Source organism: Mixophyes fleayi, chromosome 7 (assembly GCF_038048845.1).
Source record: "Mixophyes fleayi isolate aMixFle1 chromosome 7, aMixFle1.hap1, whole genome shotgun sequence".
NCBI lineage: Eukaryota > Metazoa > Chordata > Amphibia > Anura > Limnodynastidae > Mixophyes > Mixophyes fleayi.
The window spans coordinates 87,628,151-87,650,157 of NC_134408.1; the positions used below are offsets into that span (position 1 = coordinate 87,628,151).

Sequence of the window (22,007 nt, forward strand, 5' to 3'; positions counted from 1 at the left end):
CAGACCTAAAAAAATAAAGAACAATAGAGACTGATGCAAATCCGTAGAAACATCAAAAAAAGTGAGTTTGGCAGTTTGAAGGACTTGTTAGTGAATTTGTAGATAAACGACCGACAATAGTACACTGAAAATGTTGTAATTGTGCATTCCTCTTTCTAGAAATAATACATGTGCTGCGAAGGTACTGAACATTTTAAAGCTGAACAGGTACTTGTTAAAGTAGAAAAAAAGATACTGAATTAGAAGAAAAAAAAGATGTATTAAAAGAAGGTATTTGCAGTCACATGTGGAAACTGGAATTTTTTTGGGGGAGAAACGTATACTGTTATAATAACCAAAATGACACCTGTTATACATAACCTATGGAGGTAAAGTGCACCTTTGTAGAGATGCAACAAGAGGGACCACAACAGTTATTAAGAGCAGTGTAGAAGGTGAGGACTTTGGGACTTTACTTGGTGTTGGAAAATAACTTTATTACAGATATAGAAGTTAAATGCTAAACTTTTTTTTTTCATTTTCTTGTTGATATTATCGTCATATCGGACGAATGTTTTGAGGGAGAAACGAATGTTGGTAGTCCTTTGCAAGGTGTAGTAGAGAAGATGGGAAAGCTTGACGAATATTTTATATTTTTAAGAACCAAGGATAAACATCAGTGATGTAAAAGAAAATGCAAAAAAACTAGAAAAAAACTTCATGAAGATGTTTTAGTTTTTTTCAGAATTTTATGCCACAAAGCACTTGCCACTTTAACGATTAAAAGTCCAATGTTATAGTACTAATATAAATATGATGAAACTTTTTTCTTTTCAACAGTTAATTTTTGCAGCATAATTCAACAATAAATCTTTTGGATTTACAATGTGGTTTATTCTGTGTATTTTACAAATATATGCATTAACAAGTAAATAAAGGTTTGATTATAAAACATGTTGAATGTACATGTAAAGGGTTACAGAACACAGGTGCAAGATGCATTACCATTTACACAGGTGTACTAATGTGCAACCAGATATATAAAATACACATCTATAGGAAACACAAAAATGTGTTATATACAAAAATGTATATAATTATGCAGGCAGACAAATATAATACACATATTTTGCCGTTTTATTAATGTGTATTTAATGTACAATAAAGTGCCACATAGCTATAATTAAGGAGGCAGACATAAGCAATACACATATAATGAATCAGTCTTTTTTTTTTATATAACACTACACTGGCAAAGGTTTCTAATTAAACTGGCAGACATATGCTGTACGCATTAATGCAATAGTCACCTGCTATTGCTTTACGGCTAGAAGCACCTAATTGCCGAATGAGTGACGTGCACACTACGTGGGACTGGTACAGGCTTTAGAAATGAACATACACACGCCCCCAAAGGAGTCGCAGCTAGAGGAACTATCGGCAGTTGCTCGTGGATCGATCGGAAGCTTATACACACACTACATGATTGTTAGGAGGATTGCTCGGAAAATATTAAACAGTACGACCAACCAAATGAGCTGACAATTGACACTTTGGAACGACTTTCGATCATTGTGTCACTATACACACTAACCTGACTTCCGACTGATCGTATATTGGCCGATTTGCCCGATTATTGGATGAAAACGTTCCAGTGTGTACCTACCCTTAAAATACAGTATTATCTACTATCTTCTGTAGTAGAGTCTAATTAATATCAAAGCCCTACAGATACTGGCCTCACACCTCCCCTGTGACGCTTATCTTTCATTTGTTATCAATAATTCCTATTTGAATAGTCCTCGTGTTGAAGGGAGTCTCAAGTGTTATTTTGATGCACAAAGTTCTTAGACCTATTGTTTTTCAGATGATTTGCTACTACATTTTATCATACTAAGTTTTATTATTTGAAAGTTTCTTCTGCCACATATCATCATCATTTATTTATATAGCGCCACTAATTCCGCAGCGCTGTACAGAGAACTCACTCACATCAGTCCCTGCCCCATCGGGGCTTACAGTCACACACACACACACACACAGCCAGACACAGAGACACACACTAGGGTCAATTTGTTAGCAGCCAATTAACCTATCAGTATGTTTTTTTTTTTTGGAGTGTGGGAGGAAACCGGAGCACCCGGAGGAAACCCACGCAAACAGGAGGAGAACATACAAACTCCACACAGATAAGGCCATGGTCGGGAATTGAACTCATGTCACCAGTGCTGTAAGGCAGAAGTTCTAACCACTACGCCACCAGGCTGTCCATATTTATTACTGATGCATACCCCAGACCAAGGGTCTTGTAAAACCCATGACAGTCCGGAGCAGTTTAAATTAACGCTACTCATGTTTTACATTTCTTCAATTGCTCAATAATGCATTAAACTTTATCCTTGTTTTAACCCAAAAATTTGCCCCATTTTTCCCTTGCTCAATTCTTTCCGTTACTCTTCAGGGATCGTGCTTTGCACAACTAGAAAAAGTTTGCATGCAGATGAACCTACTGCCTACTCAGTTTTTCTTGCAAGTATAAAACCATCAATGGTTGACTAACTAAAAATTCTCTTCTATTAATGCCATGGGTCTGAACATCCCTGAACATAGATCCCGTGCACTGCAGTCTTTTCATTGTGACATACAGCTCAGATCTTTCCCAAAGAAACAAAAAGAGGCCCAAAAAGAGTAACTGAACTATTCAGTGACAAAACAAACTTAGTGCTACATAAGTTCTACAACTGATTTTATCAATGGGGAAATAAACCAGGTTGTTTACTAGAAAGCACAAACATGTCATTAAAGACAGTAAAGGGGAAACCCACTATACCACCCAATAAACTGTGAAGGCATTTCACTCCTTTAATTCCAAGCTCTACAACATATATAGCGCAATCTTGCCATCAGTTGTCCAACTTAAAAGAGGGAACTTAAGCCACCTTTCTTGATGAGGTTCCCCAAGATTTTATCAGGTGATGTACTTGATACACCTTTTTCCATACAAGAATTAGAGGATATAATTGCTTCTTCTCCCACTGGTATAAGCCTTGTCCCAGATGGGTTAGTTAATGTAGTTCAAAATTTTTGGGGGCAAGGAACTGAAGGGCAGAGAAGCAGTGAGTGTCTCTGTGTAGCTGACAAGAGGACAGTGACTGACAGGCAGGCAGCTCATATCCAGCCAATGGTTATAACAGATGAAGAGCACAGATCTGAAGATAATCGTGTTGTGTGTACACATAAATCGGTATGCTAGTCAGGATTTTTTTTTTTTCCGTCATTGGTAGAATTTTCCTGTAGTGTGTACCCAGCTTAACACAAAAAAATGAATTGATTAAAATCACCATATGTTATGTTAAAAGTGGAGAGGGCAGTCACACTTATGTCAACCAATGCCAAACAGTCTTTTGACATAGTGGCTCTTTTTTGACCAGTGTGCTTAAACACATGGGAGTGGGTTTCACTTTCTCACACAGAAGTTTAGCTCTCTATAGAATTTCAACAGCCATAATTAATATAAATGAATGTCTTTCAGAATCCTGTGATATAATTATAATAGAGGCAAATGCAAAGATACACATTGTAAATTTCAGTGTGTTACTTGGCAATGCCAATCCATGCTTTGTCTCCTCCCTTTTGTGTTTACTCTTCAGGTTTAAGGTTCACCATTGTTGCCATTAAGATGTACATTTAGAAATTAAATTCTGGTCTTCGTTTAAAAGTCTAGATTAGACTCATTATCTCAAACAAAAAGTTGATTAATATTACAAAGTGTTCGAAATGTTATATTTGTTTATTATATTAAGAAATTTATTTCAATAGAGGTCACATAAAAAATATTTTTTAAATACTCAAGTGTAGCTTACGCTGCTTTCTAGATATACAGGACTAAGTTACTGTAAATGCCTACAATTAATTTGAAGAAATATTGCACAATTAAATTAACTCTAAGCAGTACTTTGTTATATTGGCAATGTTTTATAGACTAGGCTTTTCAATTTCAAAACCAGAATTAATAGAAAACATATAACTAAAAAGGTGCCACTGAGCTGGGCTCTTTTGCTTAGACAGTGAACCAAATGCTGTCATTACAAGGTACTGATTTAAAAAGACTTAGAAAATTCCCCCAAGGCCAAATGCTTGGCTGCCTATGCTCCTTTATTTATTTTTAATACAGATCTGCAAGAAATCTGAAAGACTGACAGGATACACTGTGATGTGAAGAGATTAGCCCTGTTTAACAAATATCCACTTTGAAGGTGTCAGATAAGTCTGCAATGAGTTGGGTAGTAATTGTCACCAATTCAGATTTTAGTTACACCATCCCTCCGACAGTGCATAATGCGTGGAGCATAACACTTTAACTGCCAAAAAGACCAATTATTTTATTTTGTTTTTCCAATAACGGATTTTTTGACAGTAAAAAATAATGAAGAAAGAGATTCCGGCGCTGCGGAAGCCTTGTGGCGCATAACAAATAAAGGATAATAATAAATAAAGGATAATTGCCAGAGAGAACAGCATGAGCATGTTGGGGGCACAGTTACTGAGTTAGGGTGTACTCACTCATAATGCCTAGTGACCGCTCTGTGTGTAATGTAAGTAGAGAAGTAGTGTGTCATTTAGGGGCCTATTTATAAAGCCCGGTTATGGTTTTCCCCACAACATTTTCTATTTATAATGCTGTGAATAATGTTTTACATCCTTTTTCTTTTCATCAGGAAAATATACTGAAGTCGACACAAAAACATATATATTATACCTGCTTATAATGGTTTAAAACTTTTATTTTGCTGTAAATTTTGCCCTAGACCAGGATAAAACCATGACTTTATTATTAAGTTTACTTGCCAATTATATTATGCAATGCCGTGAAAAAGAAGTGACAAAAAGGTAAAGGTATTTAACTTCAATGGAACTAGATCTCAGGGAGAGGAAAAAAAATGAAAGAGCACCTTTCCCTTAACTAGAAAGCTTATTTTTGTTTTAAAAATGGGCAGCATGGTGGCACAATGGTTAGCAATGCTGCATCACAGCGCCGGGGTCATGAAATCAATTCTAACCAGGACCCTACCTGTGTGGAGTTTATATGTTCTCCTCGTGTTTGCCAAGAATTTCTCAGAGTGCTCCAGTTTGACAACACAGTCCAAAAACACACTGTTGGTTAATTGGTTTCTGATAACATTGGCCGTGTGTGTGTGTGTGTGTGTGTGATGGAATTTAGATTGTAAGCTCCAATGAGGCAGGGACTGATATGAATGACTAAATATCTTCTATACAGCGCTGTGTAATATGATTGACGGCACATAAACAACAATAATAAATAGCCTTTGAAAGGTAAATAAATCATACTGATTACTTCAGAGCTTTATCATTAGGCACTTTAGAAAGAATTGACAAAAAGGTATTTAACTTCTCATAGTAAGTTCACACTTTGTAAATTTAATGAAATATGATAAAATGGATTTTTCTAATTTATAGTTAATATTTGCTTTTACTTTGTTTCTACAAATACTCTATAAAACATAGAAATATGTCATTATGCACAAAGAGTCTACTTTATCTGCATATTTATACAGAACAATACTATCCATTGCCAAGATAGATTAAATATCTACTGACGCCAATGAGAACATTGCCACTCAGTCATCAAATTACTATAAAAAAAATACAGCCAATGACGTAACAGGGATGGTGGAAACTAGAACATGTTCTACTTTCCCTCTGTGCCTGCTCTGTCATGTGACTTGCTAAGACAGATGTGTGAGCTGCATGATGTCTCTTCATACAGATCAATGAACTCTGTGTGAGCTTCTGTCTCTCCTCCGTTAAACAGCCCAAAACACAACAGAGTAGAAACACAATGAATGCACAGGTCCTAATTAGTGGTGATGGTTGCACATATCAATTTCAAGGTAACTATGGCTGAGCAACGTGGCAGTCATCTAAACAATGTGTTCTTTAGATGTAGAAGACAAACTTCAGTGCCTTGTGTTAGCGAACCTAACATTATGTCTACAGATACAAGATAGAAACATAAAATGTCATTAAACAGAAATCAAGAATCCAAGGGGTGAGCAAAGACACAAAACCCAAGTATCTGAACATTGAATATTCTTGGAAACAGACCCATTTACCAAAAACCTGTGGCTATAAAAAGGATAAGCCCCTCCAATAAGATGTGTAGTAGCATCTCCCTTTGACAAATGTTGTTTTAACAAATAATGTGCTGTGATACTAAAAGATTGGATTGGCAGTTTGAAGTTTGCAGAGGACAGACTAGGAAAAAATGGAACACCAAGACCTAATCGCACAAAGCTCCGGGCACTCCACCAAAATTGTATCATTGTACCACTCAAACAGGCAGAGCTAAAAAAAATGTGTTATATACCATAGCAAAGTTATTTTAGCAGCATGCTTGTTTCAATACAAGAAATCTGAAATAAGAAAGTATGCACCAAACAAAAAAATGAGGGAGATCAGTAAACTTGTACACTATCTCATTATAATTGTTCAATTGTTTTCCATTTCATTATTTTATTTAAGTCTGCTCCTGGCTAAAACGCTGCCTTTTCTTCCTTGGATTTATAAACACTCAAAATTATTTCACCACCACTTATATTTGGCTTTATGCTCTCCAAGTGATATGGTTGGATCTCCACATATAAGAGCCCACCCTTGGATGCTGATCATGCTCTGAGACTTTAGTTTCTTTTAACATGTTTCGGAGGTAGAACATTCATTTACTAACCTCTCTGGATGTCTACAGATCAGTCTTGTTTGAACGTATCTGAGAGATGGATTTACATATAAGTGACCAACTTTGTTTTTAAATAAACTCCTGTACAATCAAGAAGTTGCATAGATGTATAAAAAGGAATAACCCCCACTTTTGCCAGGAGTTTCGCAGAACAATTAGTGTACGTCCAGATGGTGAAATACACTCCTAAAATACACCTCCATTCATTTGAATGGGACCGCAAACAACCCCCAAAATACTCAGAAACAACTGAGTGTTTTGCTTGGTTTGTCAAGAAAATGGTAGTTACAGGTCTGGAAAATGAGGACTGTCTCATTGTTTAGGTCCTAGATGTGATGAGAGGAAAAAGTGCAGTTGTGATTGTGAGGATGACTCTTTCCTATGTGCAACAGACTTTCTATTTTTAAATCTATTGAAGTATTGTTTTCCTTTATTTATAAAGCTTTGACATATTATGCAGCGCTGTACATTTAGGGGATTATGATACAAATTACATACAATGACATGATATAGAAGGTTAAGGTAACCCTGCCAAAATAAGCTTACAATCTAAGAGGTGTAGGGATCAACTGATGCAAAGGGTATTAGAATAACAATTGCAGATGATGGTGGATAAAAGCTGTGAGGCTACTGTAAGGAAGGAGCCAATATTAAAGCAGCCATTGGTGACTGGATCCTTGGTGGTGCAGTATGTTTGGAATGAGGAGGGAGAGTGGAAGGTTGAGACACAGAGTGCTGCAGTCATTCTCTCTCAGTGCCGGAAATGGCTGATAACAGAGAACAATAACCCATGCTGCGCAGCATGGCAAATGTAAAAACATTTTATCAACGTGTGGGAACTTTTATATACAAACTGAATTTATCAATGCTACAAATTTTTTTCAATACCGGATTACTTTGTATTCTAAATTGTAGTTCTAACTTATACATATAATACATTCCAAATAACCAAACACTTACATGGTTTTCTAATAAGGTATGAAAAGCCAATTACAAATGGTCATACACTTGATTCAATTCTACTACTCTAGAAGCAATTTTAAAAAGGTTTGGAGAAAATGTACTGAGCTGTCGTTTGCGTAAAATGACTATTTTCAGATTGGACATAGGACTAGAGAGAGCAGAAAGAACCGTAGCAAGTTTGTCAGTGACAAGTGAGATTTATGACGAGGGTCAACTCATTGTTTTTCAATAACAAAGATCTGGGGGTATATTTACTAAACAGCGGGTTTGAAAAAGTGAAGATGTTGCCTAAAGCAACCAATCAGATTCTAATTATTTATTACAATCTGCAAAATGACAGCAAGAATCTGATTGGTTGCTATAGGCAACATCTCCACTTTTTTTTAAACCTGCACAATGATTCTTTAAAAGGGCTACCAAAACTAAAATGCAACTTGCTGCATGTGAAAAGGCTTCTAATAAATATGCACTTATCTACACAACATATTTTGTGGCTTGTTAGATCTTAAGATATTACGAAAAAGACTTTGATCCCATGGGAAACAGCTTTCCTATGAACAACTGAATTTCTGTCAATACGAGATTTGCAGTTTGCGGTCCCTAATATTAGCTGGCTAATGACCAATAATAATGACAGAGGACAATATATCTTGCAGTAACCTAGATAACAAGGTTACATACAATGTCATATGATTTCTAATATATTAAGAGGAGTTCTTTTACATATAGATTTGTGAATGTTACAAGCTGCATTTTGACTTGAAATAATTTGTATTTTAGGTCCATAGCAACTTAATCCTAGTTGTTGAACTACAAGTCCAAGACAAATAGATGCATATTTTATGCCTCTACTCCAATTGACTTCAAGAAGCCATTGCAATACAGTTACTAAGTAGACCCTTTGGAAATGCCATACTTATGTTGAAATAAATAGATGCTTTCCACTTGTAACCACTGCATAATCTATATTAATGCAGTATATAGTGATTTAGCAACTCCACCTGCAGGTGAAATATAATACTGCAAATTTCCATGTATAGATGTGGGCTTCAGAACAGAGCATTAAGCAAATAATCAGCAGAGACTGATACCACATGCCCTACACCTATATGATGGAAAAACTGCATTAATCCATAACAGAAGAAACCCTCATCTACACCATGCTTATCTATTATCCACATAGGTTTATGTTGAAATAACACAGTGGACAGCCTTCTGGATTGAGTGCTAAATCGTAAAAGTAGCCACCTTTACTGTAATATTTTTTAAGTGAATTTGAAGTGAAGTACAATTTAAATTATTTACACTAAGATAGATTAGTGTTATCGGACAGCCTAAATACTTAATCCATAGTTTTATTTCCTATAGCTGACCTCTTCCCACATCTATATCATGTACACCTTTATAATCCACTTTTAAAGTCCAAATATTGTCCTCGCTTAATAAGCCTCATCTCCATTTTGCATGACCTCACTCTTCCTGGCCTTGTCACTCAGCCAACGCGGTCGTAACATGCTGCAAATAGAGTTAGACATGTCTCTGTCACTAGGATTAGCACACATATAAAAAGACATACAGGAGGGGCAGAAATAGTGGGATTATGGGGCAAAACAACAACGGCTCTCTCTTCTTACATTATCTTTTTAAATATCAGAGAAACGCTTATTTTACATGGACAATAGCTATTATCTGGATTATAAATTCATCAGCAGTTACAAATTTTAAAAAAATATCATTAAAAAAAAGACATGAAAGAAGTTTTTTTTAATGAATTTAGCTTTCGTTAAACAGGCAGTGACCCATTATCTGTAGAAAACCAAAAATATATACAAAGACTCACTTCAGAAATGCATATATTTTACTTACAAATATCTGTACTCTCAAAAATTTAACATAAACTTTAGGGGCACTTATTGTCCTGCACTTTGGTGCATGTATATATATTTATATATATATTTATATTTATATTTATACATAGTTTTTTTTATTAAATAACATTTTACAAACTGTATAGAACTTACAAGTTTTCTGTACAGCAAATTATTTGCCTTGGGAAACTGCCATGGGGAAAAGAAAAAAAAGAGTGTAGGGAGAGTTCCACATTCTTGTCTGTTAAGTCTCACAGGTGTGCAAGAAGGGGGGTGGGATAAGAGGTTGAGGTATTTAGCCACACACAAAGAAATTGCAGCAACAGCCTTAAAAATCCATAGTAGCTCATAATATCCCAAAATATGAAAAAAGAAAAAAATGCTAAATGTCCCATTTGAGGATGGAGGAAGGGAAGGTCCGTTATATATAAATTAATCCATTCTGCCGATGCAGCTTATTTTCGCTGCATGGTACAAAACAAAAAAAACAAAAAGAAACAGTCCAAGGTGACGATGTGCACAAACTTATGTGTTGCTCATCCATAGGTGAAGTGAGGAAGATGTAGGTGAAAGAGGGGTAGAGAAAATTCTTTCCCAAGATCATGCAAAGTATTGCTGAAGTGCTGTTTTTGCCCTAGGGGGAGCAAAATAGAAAATATTAGTTTTCACATAACCCATCATTTTAGCTATAGATCCAACTATGCAAGATTTAGCTTCTCTTTATACTATTTCCTAACTGCAGTACAGCAAGACAGAAATTTTTCAAGTTACTTATTATTGTGAAGTGTTTGAAAAGGAAATTACATCATAAAATAACAATGGAATAAAATCAAATGATACATATTGTAATGATAAGGTGCAGGTATATGACAAATGTATCTTTTTATCATCTATTATCAGCTATTATTAATACTAATTCCGCAGCGCTGTACAGAGAACGCACTCACCTCAGTCCTTGCCACATTAGAGCTTACAGTCTAAATTACTTAACAAATACACAAATCGAGAGAGAGACTAAGATCAATTTAATAGCAGCCAATTAACCTACTAGTATATTTTTGGAATGTGGGAGGAAACTGAAGCATATACGATGGCCTAGATGTAGGGGAAGTTGCAGTGAATTTTGACATTAATTGAGATTGCAGTGGAATTGTCCATTTTGCCAGAGTGCGAAGCAGCGACAAAACCATCAAAGATTAAGAAAAAAAAATTAATTCCTGGTCTCATATGGCCATAGAGACTTTCTCCACTTGGTATGAGGGTTTCCTACATGCTTTTTGGCAAGATCTCAGATTACATGCAAGTTTTCTTTAACAATAGTTTTCCTTTTGCCACCCTCCTTAAAGTGCAGATTTGTGAAGTGCTTGAGCGGTTGTTGTCCCACTGAAAGTTTCTGCCATAACTGCTGTGAGAGATTGTAACTCTGTCAGAGTTGCCATAGATGTTCTCCCTAACAGCTGCCCAATTGTGAAGGACAGTCAGTTCTGCATGATGAAGGTCGTTTGGAAACGCTTAAACCAATTGTGGAACCTTTAACGGATCAATATATTTCTTTCAAAATCAAATGAGACAACTGCACTAAAGTCTATGAATCATTGTTCAATTATTTACAGTTTCTAAGCCTTCCGTATAAGTCCTTAAGGATCCGACGAGAGGTAAGGGAACCTTAGTAAAAAATCTTTTACATAGAAGGTAATGCTTCTTTAAACAATATTCTGTCACAAACGTTGATGGGAACAGTGAAGGAATACCTTGAGATAGCTGTGTAGATAGTTTCTTTTATTTAAGCATCTATAGTAGAGAGAAATTAGAATTGCTGTAACGTTGGTTAGGTTAGTTAGAAGTTAGCATAGGACATTAGGGTTTAATCTAACTTAACTAACCTCTACCTGACCTAATTAGAGTATAGTTTTTAAAAAGGTTTGGGGCATGAGCTAGACTGGCAAGCAGCTGGTTAATGTTTCTCGAGGCCAGTGTTCCAAACTGTTGGGGAAATATAATTATAAACCTCCATTATTTTAGTGAGCCAACATCTGGGGTCTCATGCTGTATAGGTCGAATCTGCTGTATCATAATTCTGGTGTCAGTCGAAATATCAAAGTACCCATATACTCATATTTGGCAGCAGCGGTGGGATCTTTCACCGACAGGAGAAATCATATTAAAAAATATATGGAGTCTGAAACGGCATATAAGTCTATGAAGAAAATTTGTCTGCGTGAAGTGTGCCAGACTCGAGGTATAGAGAAGATGGCAGCAGAGACCCGACCTGTCCTGTTTGAGAAGTTGGTCCGTTGGGGCCTAGAGAATCCCTGGATGGAGGACAACATTTTGAGGTATGAGGATGAGGAAGCAGTACCCAGTCAAGTGTTGGCTATTGAGAGTACTTCAACTTTTGGAGGCTGTTATGGGAAGTCCAGCAGAACTCTGTAAGTGAACTGGGGAGGGGGCACCCATACATGAGAGCGGCAGTGTTGCAGACAGTACTGAGGGTCCTTGTATTTCCCCCACCACCAGTAAAACATGTGATGTCAACACCCAGATTAGGGCAAAAGATGTGCCCACATTTACTTAGACTGCCACTGACATTGATACTCATCTACATATATCTGAGTTTAAAATGAGGTTACACAGAGTGGAAGAATTTAAATGGGCTAGATATTTAGTTCCCAGTTAAACTGAAAGAGCAATGAAAGCTTATTGCACTTTATGTACTGAAGAAAGTGTTCAATACAGGGTAATACGGATTGCTTTGAAAGCCCATTATACCATCAACCCTGAATTCTATAGGGTAAAGTTCATAAATATAACATGGACAGGGCACTCAATGCACACAGAGCTTACAATGAAGCTGAGGAGAAATTGCAGTCAGTGGTTGGCAGGATAGAGCCAAATTAAGTGGCATTATTATTATGGTGCAGTTGCTTGCTAATATGAGCTCAGAATTTAAAGCATGGTTCTCCGATAGGAGTTCGAAGACACCAGAGAAGGCTGCAGGGCTAGCTGATGAATTCCTTGCTAACTCCAGGGTGGAGAGAGCTTGCAAGACTCGAGAAGTGTCTCCAGCTGCCACACTGGTCCAACCTCCACCACGATCCCGAGCATCACTATCTACTTCACCAAGACAAAGTAGATCTGCCAATCTGGAGACCTGGCATTGTTACAACTGTCACCAGCAGGGACATTTGCAATTTAACTGTCAGTTTGTCTGTGGACGGCTAGCAGGAGCAGGGGATCCAATTCCAGGTGTAGTCATTTGCGGTCATAGCTGTGACTCGGGGGAGGCAGGTAATTACAATGTCATGGGAATACATGGCGTGGGGGATGTGGTCTACCAGGTCAATACAGTTGCAGCAATGGGTAGGCATGTCCCTAAGAACATGCACAGACACATACAAACATTAAACTTAAATGGGGGAGTCTGGCAGGGATTAAGGGATAGTGGGGCATCCATATCCTTAGTCTGTCCTGTGTATTTATATCAGAAGAGTACATGTCACTATGGCAGAAAGTGAAACCAGAGATAATTGGATTTTTATACTTACATAAAATCCGTTTCTCTTAGTCCATTGGCGGACACCGGGGACATTGGGTATAGAGTAGGGACTGGACGAACAGGCACTTTAACTTCTGTTTACTAAGCCCTAGCTCCTCCCCCTCTATACCCCACTTCCTGCTAGCCTCAGTTTAAAAACGGAGATAGAGAGAATACAAGAAAAAAGAGAATAAACTTAACAAAACAACATTCTTTTAACAAGTCAAGACAACATGTCAATCAGTAGGAGAAACCAGAGCGTCAAGGGTGGACGCCAGATGTCCCCCAATGAATTAAGAGAAACGTATTTCACGTAAGTATAAAAATCCAATTTTCTCTGTCTTCCTTTGGGGCACATTGGGGACATCCCAAAGTTGCCTCACAGGAGGGAATCCTCAGAAGAAACGGTACGAAACACCTTTCTTCCAAAACTTGCATCCAAAACTTGTAAAACTTAGTAAATGTGTGTACAGACGACCACGTGGCCGCATTACACAGCTATTCACTGGGGACACCGGGACCTTGGGGACATCCCAAAGCTGTCTCACGGGAGGGACCGCTCAGAAGAAACGGCCCGAAGCAACTTTCTCCTAAAACTTGCATCCCTAGAGGCAAACACATTAAATCTGTAAAACTTTGTGAAAGTGTGTACAGAAGACCACGTGGCCGCTTTACACAATTGTTCACTGGAGGCACCATGGCGTGCCGCCCAGGAAGCACTTACAGATCTTGTAGAATGCGCCCGTAGATTATCAGGGACAGGCTCCCCAGCCCCATTGTAAGCCTGACGGATAACAGCCGTAATCCACCTAGCAAGTCACCTTAGAAGCTGGCCAGCCTCTCTTGTGAGCATCATAGAGAATCAAAAGATCCTCAGTCTTACGCACCTTCTGAGACCTTTTGACATAAATGCGCAAGGCTCGGACAACAGCTAGATAACGAATAGAATTATCGCTATCTGAAGACGTAAGATCAGTCAGGGCAGGAATGACAATGTCCTGATTCAGATGAAATCTGGACACGACCTTAGGAAGGAAATAGGGCTTAGTTCGAAGAACTGCCCTGTCTTCACGAAAAACAAGAAGAGAAGACTTGCAAGATAAAGCAGCAAGCTCTGAAACTCTGCGTGCCGTAGAAATGGCCAAAAGAAAAACCGTTTTCCAGGTTAGAAATCTGAATTCCACTGTATTCAAAGGGTCACAATGCGGATGTTGTAAAGCATTCAACACCAAATTCAAATCCCATAGTGATACCGGAGGAACATATGGAGGTTGTGCATGGAGTACTCCCTGAATGAAAGTTTGCACATCAGGTATGACAGCAAGTAAGACCGAAAAAGAGCTGACACCTGACCCTTAAGAGAACTAAAACGCAAACCTGCATCCAACCCGTCCTGCAAGAACCTAAGTAACCTGGCCAAGCAAAAAGAAGAAGTAGGATATCCCTTCTTTTCACACCAGCCAATATATGTCTTCCAAGACTCGATGATAGATTTTAGCAGAAGCTGGTTTCCTAGCACAAAGCATAACTTGCACCACACGTTCGGAAAAACCCTTAACTCTTAGGATTATGGCTTCAACAGCCATACCGTTAAAGCCAGATGTTGTAAACCTAGATGATAAAAGGGACCTTGAGTTAATAGGTCTGGGCGTAGCGGCAACCGCCACGACCGAGCTCCTGCCCTGGAGAGCACGTCAGTGTACCAGGCCCTCCGTGGCAAGTCCGTTGCTACTAGAGGAACTGGAACTCCCTCTCTCTTTACCTTTTTTTTTTTTTTTTAAAACACCCTTGGGAGCATGGCTACCGGTGGACAAAGGTACACTAAGCGATACCTCCAAGGGACAGACGTGGCGTCTACCGCGACAACCATAGGATCTCTTGCACGGGAGCAGAAGAGGGGGACCTTGTGGTTCAATCGGGATGCCATCATGTCGACATCCTGCTGACCCCACCGTTCCACCAACTGACGAAACACCTGCGGATGGAGGGACCATTCGCCTGGATGCAGAGGCTGCCTGCTTAGGAAATCTGCTTGCCAATTTTCTATTCCGGGAATAAAGATGGCCATTAGCACCGGAACGTGAACCTCTGCCCACTGAAATATCTTGTGCGTCTCCCGCATGGCCAAGGAACTCTTGGTGTCGCCCTGATGACTGACGTATGCCACTGGTGTGGCATTGTCTGACTGAATCTTCACTGGACTTCCCTGCAGCAAGTGTTGCGCACTCATAAGAGCATGAAACACTGCTCGCAGGTCCAAGACATTGAGTCTAAAGACCCTGAAAACGAGCGTGAAGACAAACGGCCCCCAAACTCGAAGGCTGGCATCCATTGTGATCAAGGTCCAATTCCAAATTGAGTATTAGCATCCCCTGGCGAGATCCTTTTTATGTAGCCACCAAAGAAGCGATGACGCGTCTGTGGAGACAGGTGGAATACCTGACCCGCCAGATTCAGATGGGATTTGTTCCATTGCAACAGAAGTTCCAACTGGAACTGCCCTGCATGAAACTGAGCAAACGGGATCACCTCGAAAGTCGATACCATCTTGCCCAGAACTCTCATGGCGAAATGTATGGAAGGCCTCATTGCCGCCAACAGAGATTTCACCATCTTCCGCAATGCTAGAATCTTGTCCTGGGATAAGAACACCCATCGTTGTCGGGTGTCAAATAAAAGACCCAAAAAGATCATCCGCTGGGATGGGATCAACTTGGACTTCTTGAAGTTGAGAATCCAACCGTGAGACTCTAGAGTCTGGATTACTACTTGGATATGCGACTGAAGCAACTCTGGAGAATCTGCCTTTAAAAGAAGATCGTCCAGGTAAGGAATGATTGTAATCCCCTTGGACCTTAGAAGAGCAGCCATGACTGCCATGATCTTGGTGAAGATACGTGGGGCTGTGGCCAGACCAAAGGGAACAGCCTGAAATTGGAAGTGCTCTGATCGAACGCAAACCTCAAAAGGGACTGATGACCCTTCCAGATAGGAACATGGAGATAGGCATCTTTGATGTCTATAGCCACCATAAATTCTCCTTGTTCCATGCCGTGAATGACCGAGCGTAAAGACTCCATCTTGAACCTGGGCACACTGATCTGGATGTTCAAAGATTTCAGATTCAGAAATAGTCTGAATGAGAAGACCTGTGGCAAAGAACTGTCTGGGAGGAAGACTGAGCAGATCGATCTTGCATCCTCGATCCACCACCCCCCAAGCCCAGACATCGGTGGTAGACTGAAATCACTGATCCCTGACCAAGAGAAGATGGGCGCCCACCACTGGCGACAACGGAGGAACAAAATGCCCATCATTCGGACTGCTTGTCTGCAGGTTTTGCTGCTGGATGTCGAGCAGGCCAGGCCCGACGCCCAAGCTGCAAACCACCCCTGGGGGGCGGATGACTGGGATGACTGGTCTCTAGAAGATTGCCTTGAGGAATACTGACCCCAAAACCTTCCTGAGGACCGAAAGGACCGGAATCTGGGCACTCTTTGATTGGAACCATTAACAGGGAGAAAAGTGCTCTTTCCTCCTTGTTGCTTGACAGATAATGGAGTCAAGCTGAGGTCCAAACAAAACACCCCCAGAAAAAGGTATGGTCTCAAGAGCCATTTTAGACTCCACATCAGCCTCCCAGGACTTTAGCCAGAGAGTGCGGCGAGCCAAAACTGCAGAGGCAGAAATACGTGCCCTAATCAGTCCCGTGTCCATAGCTGCCTCTCCTAAATAATCTGTCGCCCTCTGAATTTGCTCTAATGAAAACAGTATCGAGCACAACCTACCTGCCAACAAACCTTTAGACAGCTGTTCTGACCAGCGTTCTACAGCTTTGTTAACCCACGCAGGTGCCAAATCAGGCCTCAAAAAGGCACCTGCTGCCACGAAAATGGACTTAAGGGCAGCCTCAACCTTACGGTCTGTACCAACTTTAAGAGTGGCTGCGTTAGGAAGAGGAATAGTAGTTACCATGGCTGTCCTTGCAACAGGAAAAGGATAACACAACTGCAATCGCAGAGATACATGGAATTTCCTATCTGGCGAAGCCCAAGGCTCTGACAACAAGTCTTCCAATTGGGAAGAAGCCGGAAAAGAGAAAGATTTATTTTTCCGGCATGCAAAAATAGAAGCCTCTGCAGCGTCGGGAACCTCTTCCTCAGGAAAATCAAGTACCTGATGCACAGCTTTAATTAATTCCTCCACTCTGATGATCAGAATGAACCTCCTCCACCACCGAAGGAGCCTCAATATCAGAATCCAACGCTAATTCACCCTCCTCCAGGGAACAACAGTCAGAATCTGACTCATTTCCCTAAAGGAATGGAGCCACCCTCTTACGCTTACATGAGGAAGACGGTGCAGCAGAATGCAACATCCTCTCTAAAGAGGAAGAAACCGAAACCAAACCCTGTACAGAGGATGCAAGACCCTGTACCCAAGCTGGTTCTACACACTCAAACCCTGACTTAGCGAACTAGAACCCATGTCATACGCTACAGAGGAAGCGGAATCAGAAGATGGTGCAGCCACAGGCTGTGACCGCACCAACTGAGCAAGTTCAGCTACCGTATTGGAGAGAGACCGAGCTCAGGCAGGTTCTGCCGTATCTGAACAAGCAGCTGCTGTTTCACACGATATGGTCTCTGAGGGCCGACAGGCTGCGCACAGAGCATGCCTGACTGACCAGATGACAACTTAACGTGACAGACAGCACAGGTGAAACTCAACATAGATGTAACACCAGCCCTACCAAACATGGATTTTCCTCTATCTGACATGTTAACAGATGAGACAAAACACAATATAGATGACATACAGCACACAAAACGGAATCAAAAGTGAGCCTGCAATACAGCCAATAAAGCCCCACAGAGTAAAAGACAAACTTTTGAAAATAGAAACCCCCAACCCTTCACCTTACAGAACTCAGGACAGAAAAGGAGAGAAGCTCCAGCTATAAAATGGCTATCTATTCTGGTGTCTGCACACAAAGGAGTGAGAGACCACCACAGGGGAAGTGCAATAGAGGAAACACAACTCCCCCAGGGACCAGCACTGGATTGGCAAGTGTCCAAAAGGACAACCCTCTCAACCAATCCAGTGCCTGACCCAGTTCCCTAAGCTAAAAAATAGATATTTTTTTTTTTTTTAGATGACTGCTCCTATAAGAAGCAGCTAGACTCAGGGGAAAAACTGCAATTTTCTACCTCCCCTTTTCACTTACCTGCTGCCATCCCTCCTGACGCAGTGTCTGCAGTCTGCTGGTTGTCAGAACAGGAGGACGGACACAGCCTGCGGCTACTGTGCCCAGCTCCAAAGAGGGCATGAGAACGTTGGGAGAGGGGAGCTGGCAAAGGAGACAACTACGCGGCACCTCCGATCCCCCACTCCAGCCAGCGCACAGCCGTCCATGCTGTGCGCTGCTACTGTAATTGTTTTTATGATCTGCCAGACACGGGGAGAGGGTGGGAGAGTAAATACACTTAACTCCCAACCCTCCACAACAGTCGCCGACACCGGGGGAGAACAGCGTGCAGTAACTGAGACAGTCACCTATGCGGCTCCGTGAGCCGCCGGCTGTCAGGACCTGGAGACACAAGTCTCCGATTAATAAAAAATAACAATTAAAAACAGAATTGGGCTGCTACTCAGCCCAAACTCAGCCCGTTCGCTGGGCACTTAAACAAAACTGAGGCTAGCAGTAATGGGGTATAGCAGGGGAGGAGCTGGGGCTTAGTAAACAGAAGTTAAAGTGCCTGTTCACCTGGTCCCTACTCTATACCCAATGTCCCTGGTGTCCCCCAAAGGAAGACAGAGAAATTTAAATCGCCATAGTGCATTTAGTTTGGGGAAATGGGATGGAGGAAGTTGAGGTAGGGGTTCTGGGGGGCTTATCCACTGCCACTATTAGCCAATGATTTAGGAAAGGGCCTAGAAAGTAAGTTTGTTGTGGATCCCACATGTAGTGGGGCTAGAAAGCAAAGTAGCAAGCCGTTCGTTCAGCCATCTCACCCCTCAGCCACCATCACAGGACCTCAGCGGGAAATAGCATCTGTGACCCCTGAACCGCCTTTGGTAAGTCTTACTAACCAACAGAAGATGGTAACATTGACAGAGCAGCCTTCAGGGAAGCCCAACTGACTGACCCATCACTAGCGAGGGCTAGAAGTGCCACTGAAGAGACTGAAAACCACCCCACTTGAGGTTTGTGTGGGTGGAGGGTCGATTGAATTGACTGTCATCTGATAGAGAATTAACTGAACCAGAGTTAACTAGGAGGCAATCAATAGTTCCTCAATGGAATCGGATTTTGTTACTGTGGTTCACTTACGATACTCCAGGATCAGAACACTTAGGAAACTTGTACCAGGCTACTGCGTAAATTCTTCTGGCCAAGAATCAACCAGGACGTTAGGCATTACCTAGCTTTGCGTGAGGTGTGCCAACATCTCTCGGGGGTCCAACTCCCTACATGCCCCTTCAGTGGCGCATTGAAAAAACCCAGAAGGACTGGAGAGCGGTTATACTAACTGTGGTGGATTATACGACTAGGTATCTGGAGGCTATGGCATTGTAATCCGTAGATGTCGAACATGTTGCCCAAGCACATGTAGGGTTCTCAGGAGGTGGTAACTGATCAAGGGACCAAGATTCAGGGGGAAGCACTCCAAACTATTTGTGATAGTCTGAGGATGGTTCAGAGTAGTGTGGATGGGATGTACCCCAAACCTAACAGGCTTTATGAGCTGTTCACTGGAACTCTCAAGCAATTGCTGCAGGTGCACATTGAGCTGGAGAAGAGAGACTGGTAGAAGTCTTTGCAGCAGTTGCTGCGTAACCCAAAGTGCCGCAGGACTCCACTGGTTTCTCCTCCTGTGAGTTACAGTACAGACGGAGTGTCAGGAGACCGCTAGACTTAGTCTGGGAAAGCTGGAAATGGACCTTTCTATCTTGAAGTATGTGAAGAAGTTATAGGAATGGCTGCAACGATTAATGCGGTTGCCCCGTGACAATATGAAGGATGCTCAGGGCAGTAAGCAAGCACAAGCTCCAATCTTCCTGGGCTGGCCCTATGCAAAATTGTCGAGCAACAAGGGAAAGTGAAGTACTTGGTTGCCTTGGAAAACTCTGGTAGGAGGTTCAGCACATACCATATAAATGGACTGAAGGCCTATGTAATTAGGAAAATAGGTGCAGTAGTCATCTGCTGCTATCTATGGACGATCCAAAGACGGACCTTATCTGAGACATACTGGCCATAACCAAAAAGAGAGTGGGTGTAGAGGCAGTTCTCCTTGGACGTCAGTTGTCTGCCATGCAGCAACATATATGGAGGTGTTGGAGTTCCAAAAAACCAACTTTAGTACCAGACCTGTACCTACTGATGTGGTCGCCCTCCATTTTAACACTGGACAGATCCAGCGTCTAAGCTGCCATCGTACAGAGTGGGCTCCGAAGTGTTAGCCATGATCAAGGAGATCGTTGGTGGTAATAAGTCATTGTGCCTTCCAACAGCCCATGGGCAATTGAGGTCATGTTAGTGCCCAAGACGGACGGTAGCACACGTTTGAGTCGACTATAGGAAGTTGAATGAAATTATGGTAACAGATGCTTATCCTATGCCTCACATGGAGAAGTTACTGGACCGGCTGGTAGTGAATCATTATATGTCCACCTTGAATCTTAGTAACGGATACTGGTAGATAACCACATCCAAGAAGGGAAAGCAGCGATCCGCATTCACCACTGTTTTTGGGCTGTGCCCCATCAACATTCAAAGAGCGTGGATAATTTGCTGTAGGTATGTCAGGACTTTGCACAAGTCAACCTGGATAACATAGCAGTTTTCAGTGAGACACAGAAGGAACATCTGGTACATGAAATCCTAAGAAGAATTTTAGTTACAAGGTGTGTGTCGACCACCAGACCGTACAAGTGTCAGATGGGTGTGCAAGAGGTACTGTATTTAGGACACAGAGTCGGAGAAGGGAAGATTCGCCCAGAACCAGCAAAAATTGATGCTATAGTGAAATGGCCAAGACCCACCAACCAAAACCGGATGCAGGCTTTTCTGGGCACTGACGAATATTACAAAAAGTTCATTGCTCACTACAGCACCCTTGCCAACCCCTTGACTGATATAACAGCTAAAAAGTGCAGTAGACAACTGGAATGGACTGATGACTGTGAAAGGGCATTTAGGTGACTGAAGGATGAACTTTCTGGTGCCTTAGTGCTAGCAGCCCCAGACTTTCCAGAGATGGTTCATCGTACATACTGAAGCCTCAGATCATGGACTGGGAGCTGTGCTGAGCCAGGGAGGGTATGACGGTTGGGAACACTCTGTGGCATACCTCTCCTGCAAGATACTGGCCCTGGAGAAGGCTTATGTCATAACTGATAGGAAGTGTCTGGACATAGTATGGGCTGTTAAGAAATTGCAGCCCTATCCCTATGGTTGGGAGTTCTCCATTGTGATTCTCTACATTGATTACTGGTTATAGTGGACTGAAGGGGAAAATAGAAAGATACTGATGTGGAGCTTAGCGCTGCAACTATACAATTTTGTTATTTCTCATTGAAAAGGTTCTGAGCATGCAGATGGTTTGTCAATAACAGTAGATCAAGATTCAACAAGTCAAGTCATAAAGCAACCTGACCCTACATTATACAGGGGGAGGAATGTGAAAGAATACCTTGAGACGGCTGTGTAGATAGTTTATTTTATTTAAACATGTATAGTAGAGATTTATTAGTTAATTTGTTAATAGAAATATAGGTTAGTATTGTTATAATGTTGGTTAACTTAATAGTATTGTTTAATTAGGTCAGGTATAGGTTAGTTAAGTTAGATTAGAGTATAGTTTTATACGGGTAGGGGCACAAGCTAGACTGGTAATCA

General features: G+C 41.0%; 1 protein-coding gene across 4 annotated transcripts in view; it reads right to left on the bottom strand.

Moving 5' to 3' along the window:
- Nucleotides 1-8,033: 8,033 nt before the first annotated feature.
- The window catches only part of ARMC8 (armadillo repeat containing 8), a 106,334-nt gene continuing 92,360 nt past the window's right edge, over nt 8,034-22,007 (bottom strand). For 3 of the 4 annotated variants that reach the window (XM_075180067.1, XM_075180064.1, XM_075180066.1), the window contains one exon: nt 9,449-10,201. In XM_075180067.1, coding sequence (XP_075036168.1) covers nt 10,168-10,201 — 34 coding nt within the window. In that variant the 3' untranslated portion in view covers nt 9,449-10,167. Of the gene's footprint in view, nt 9,215-9,448; nt 10,202-22,007 lie in introns of those variants that run through there. The other variant, XR_012678268.1, reaches the window with a different exon arrangement.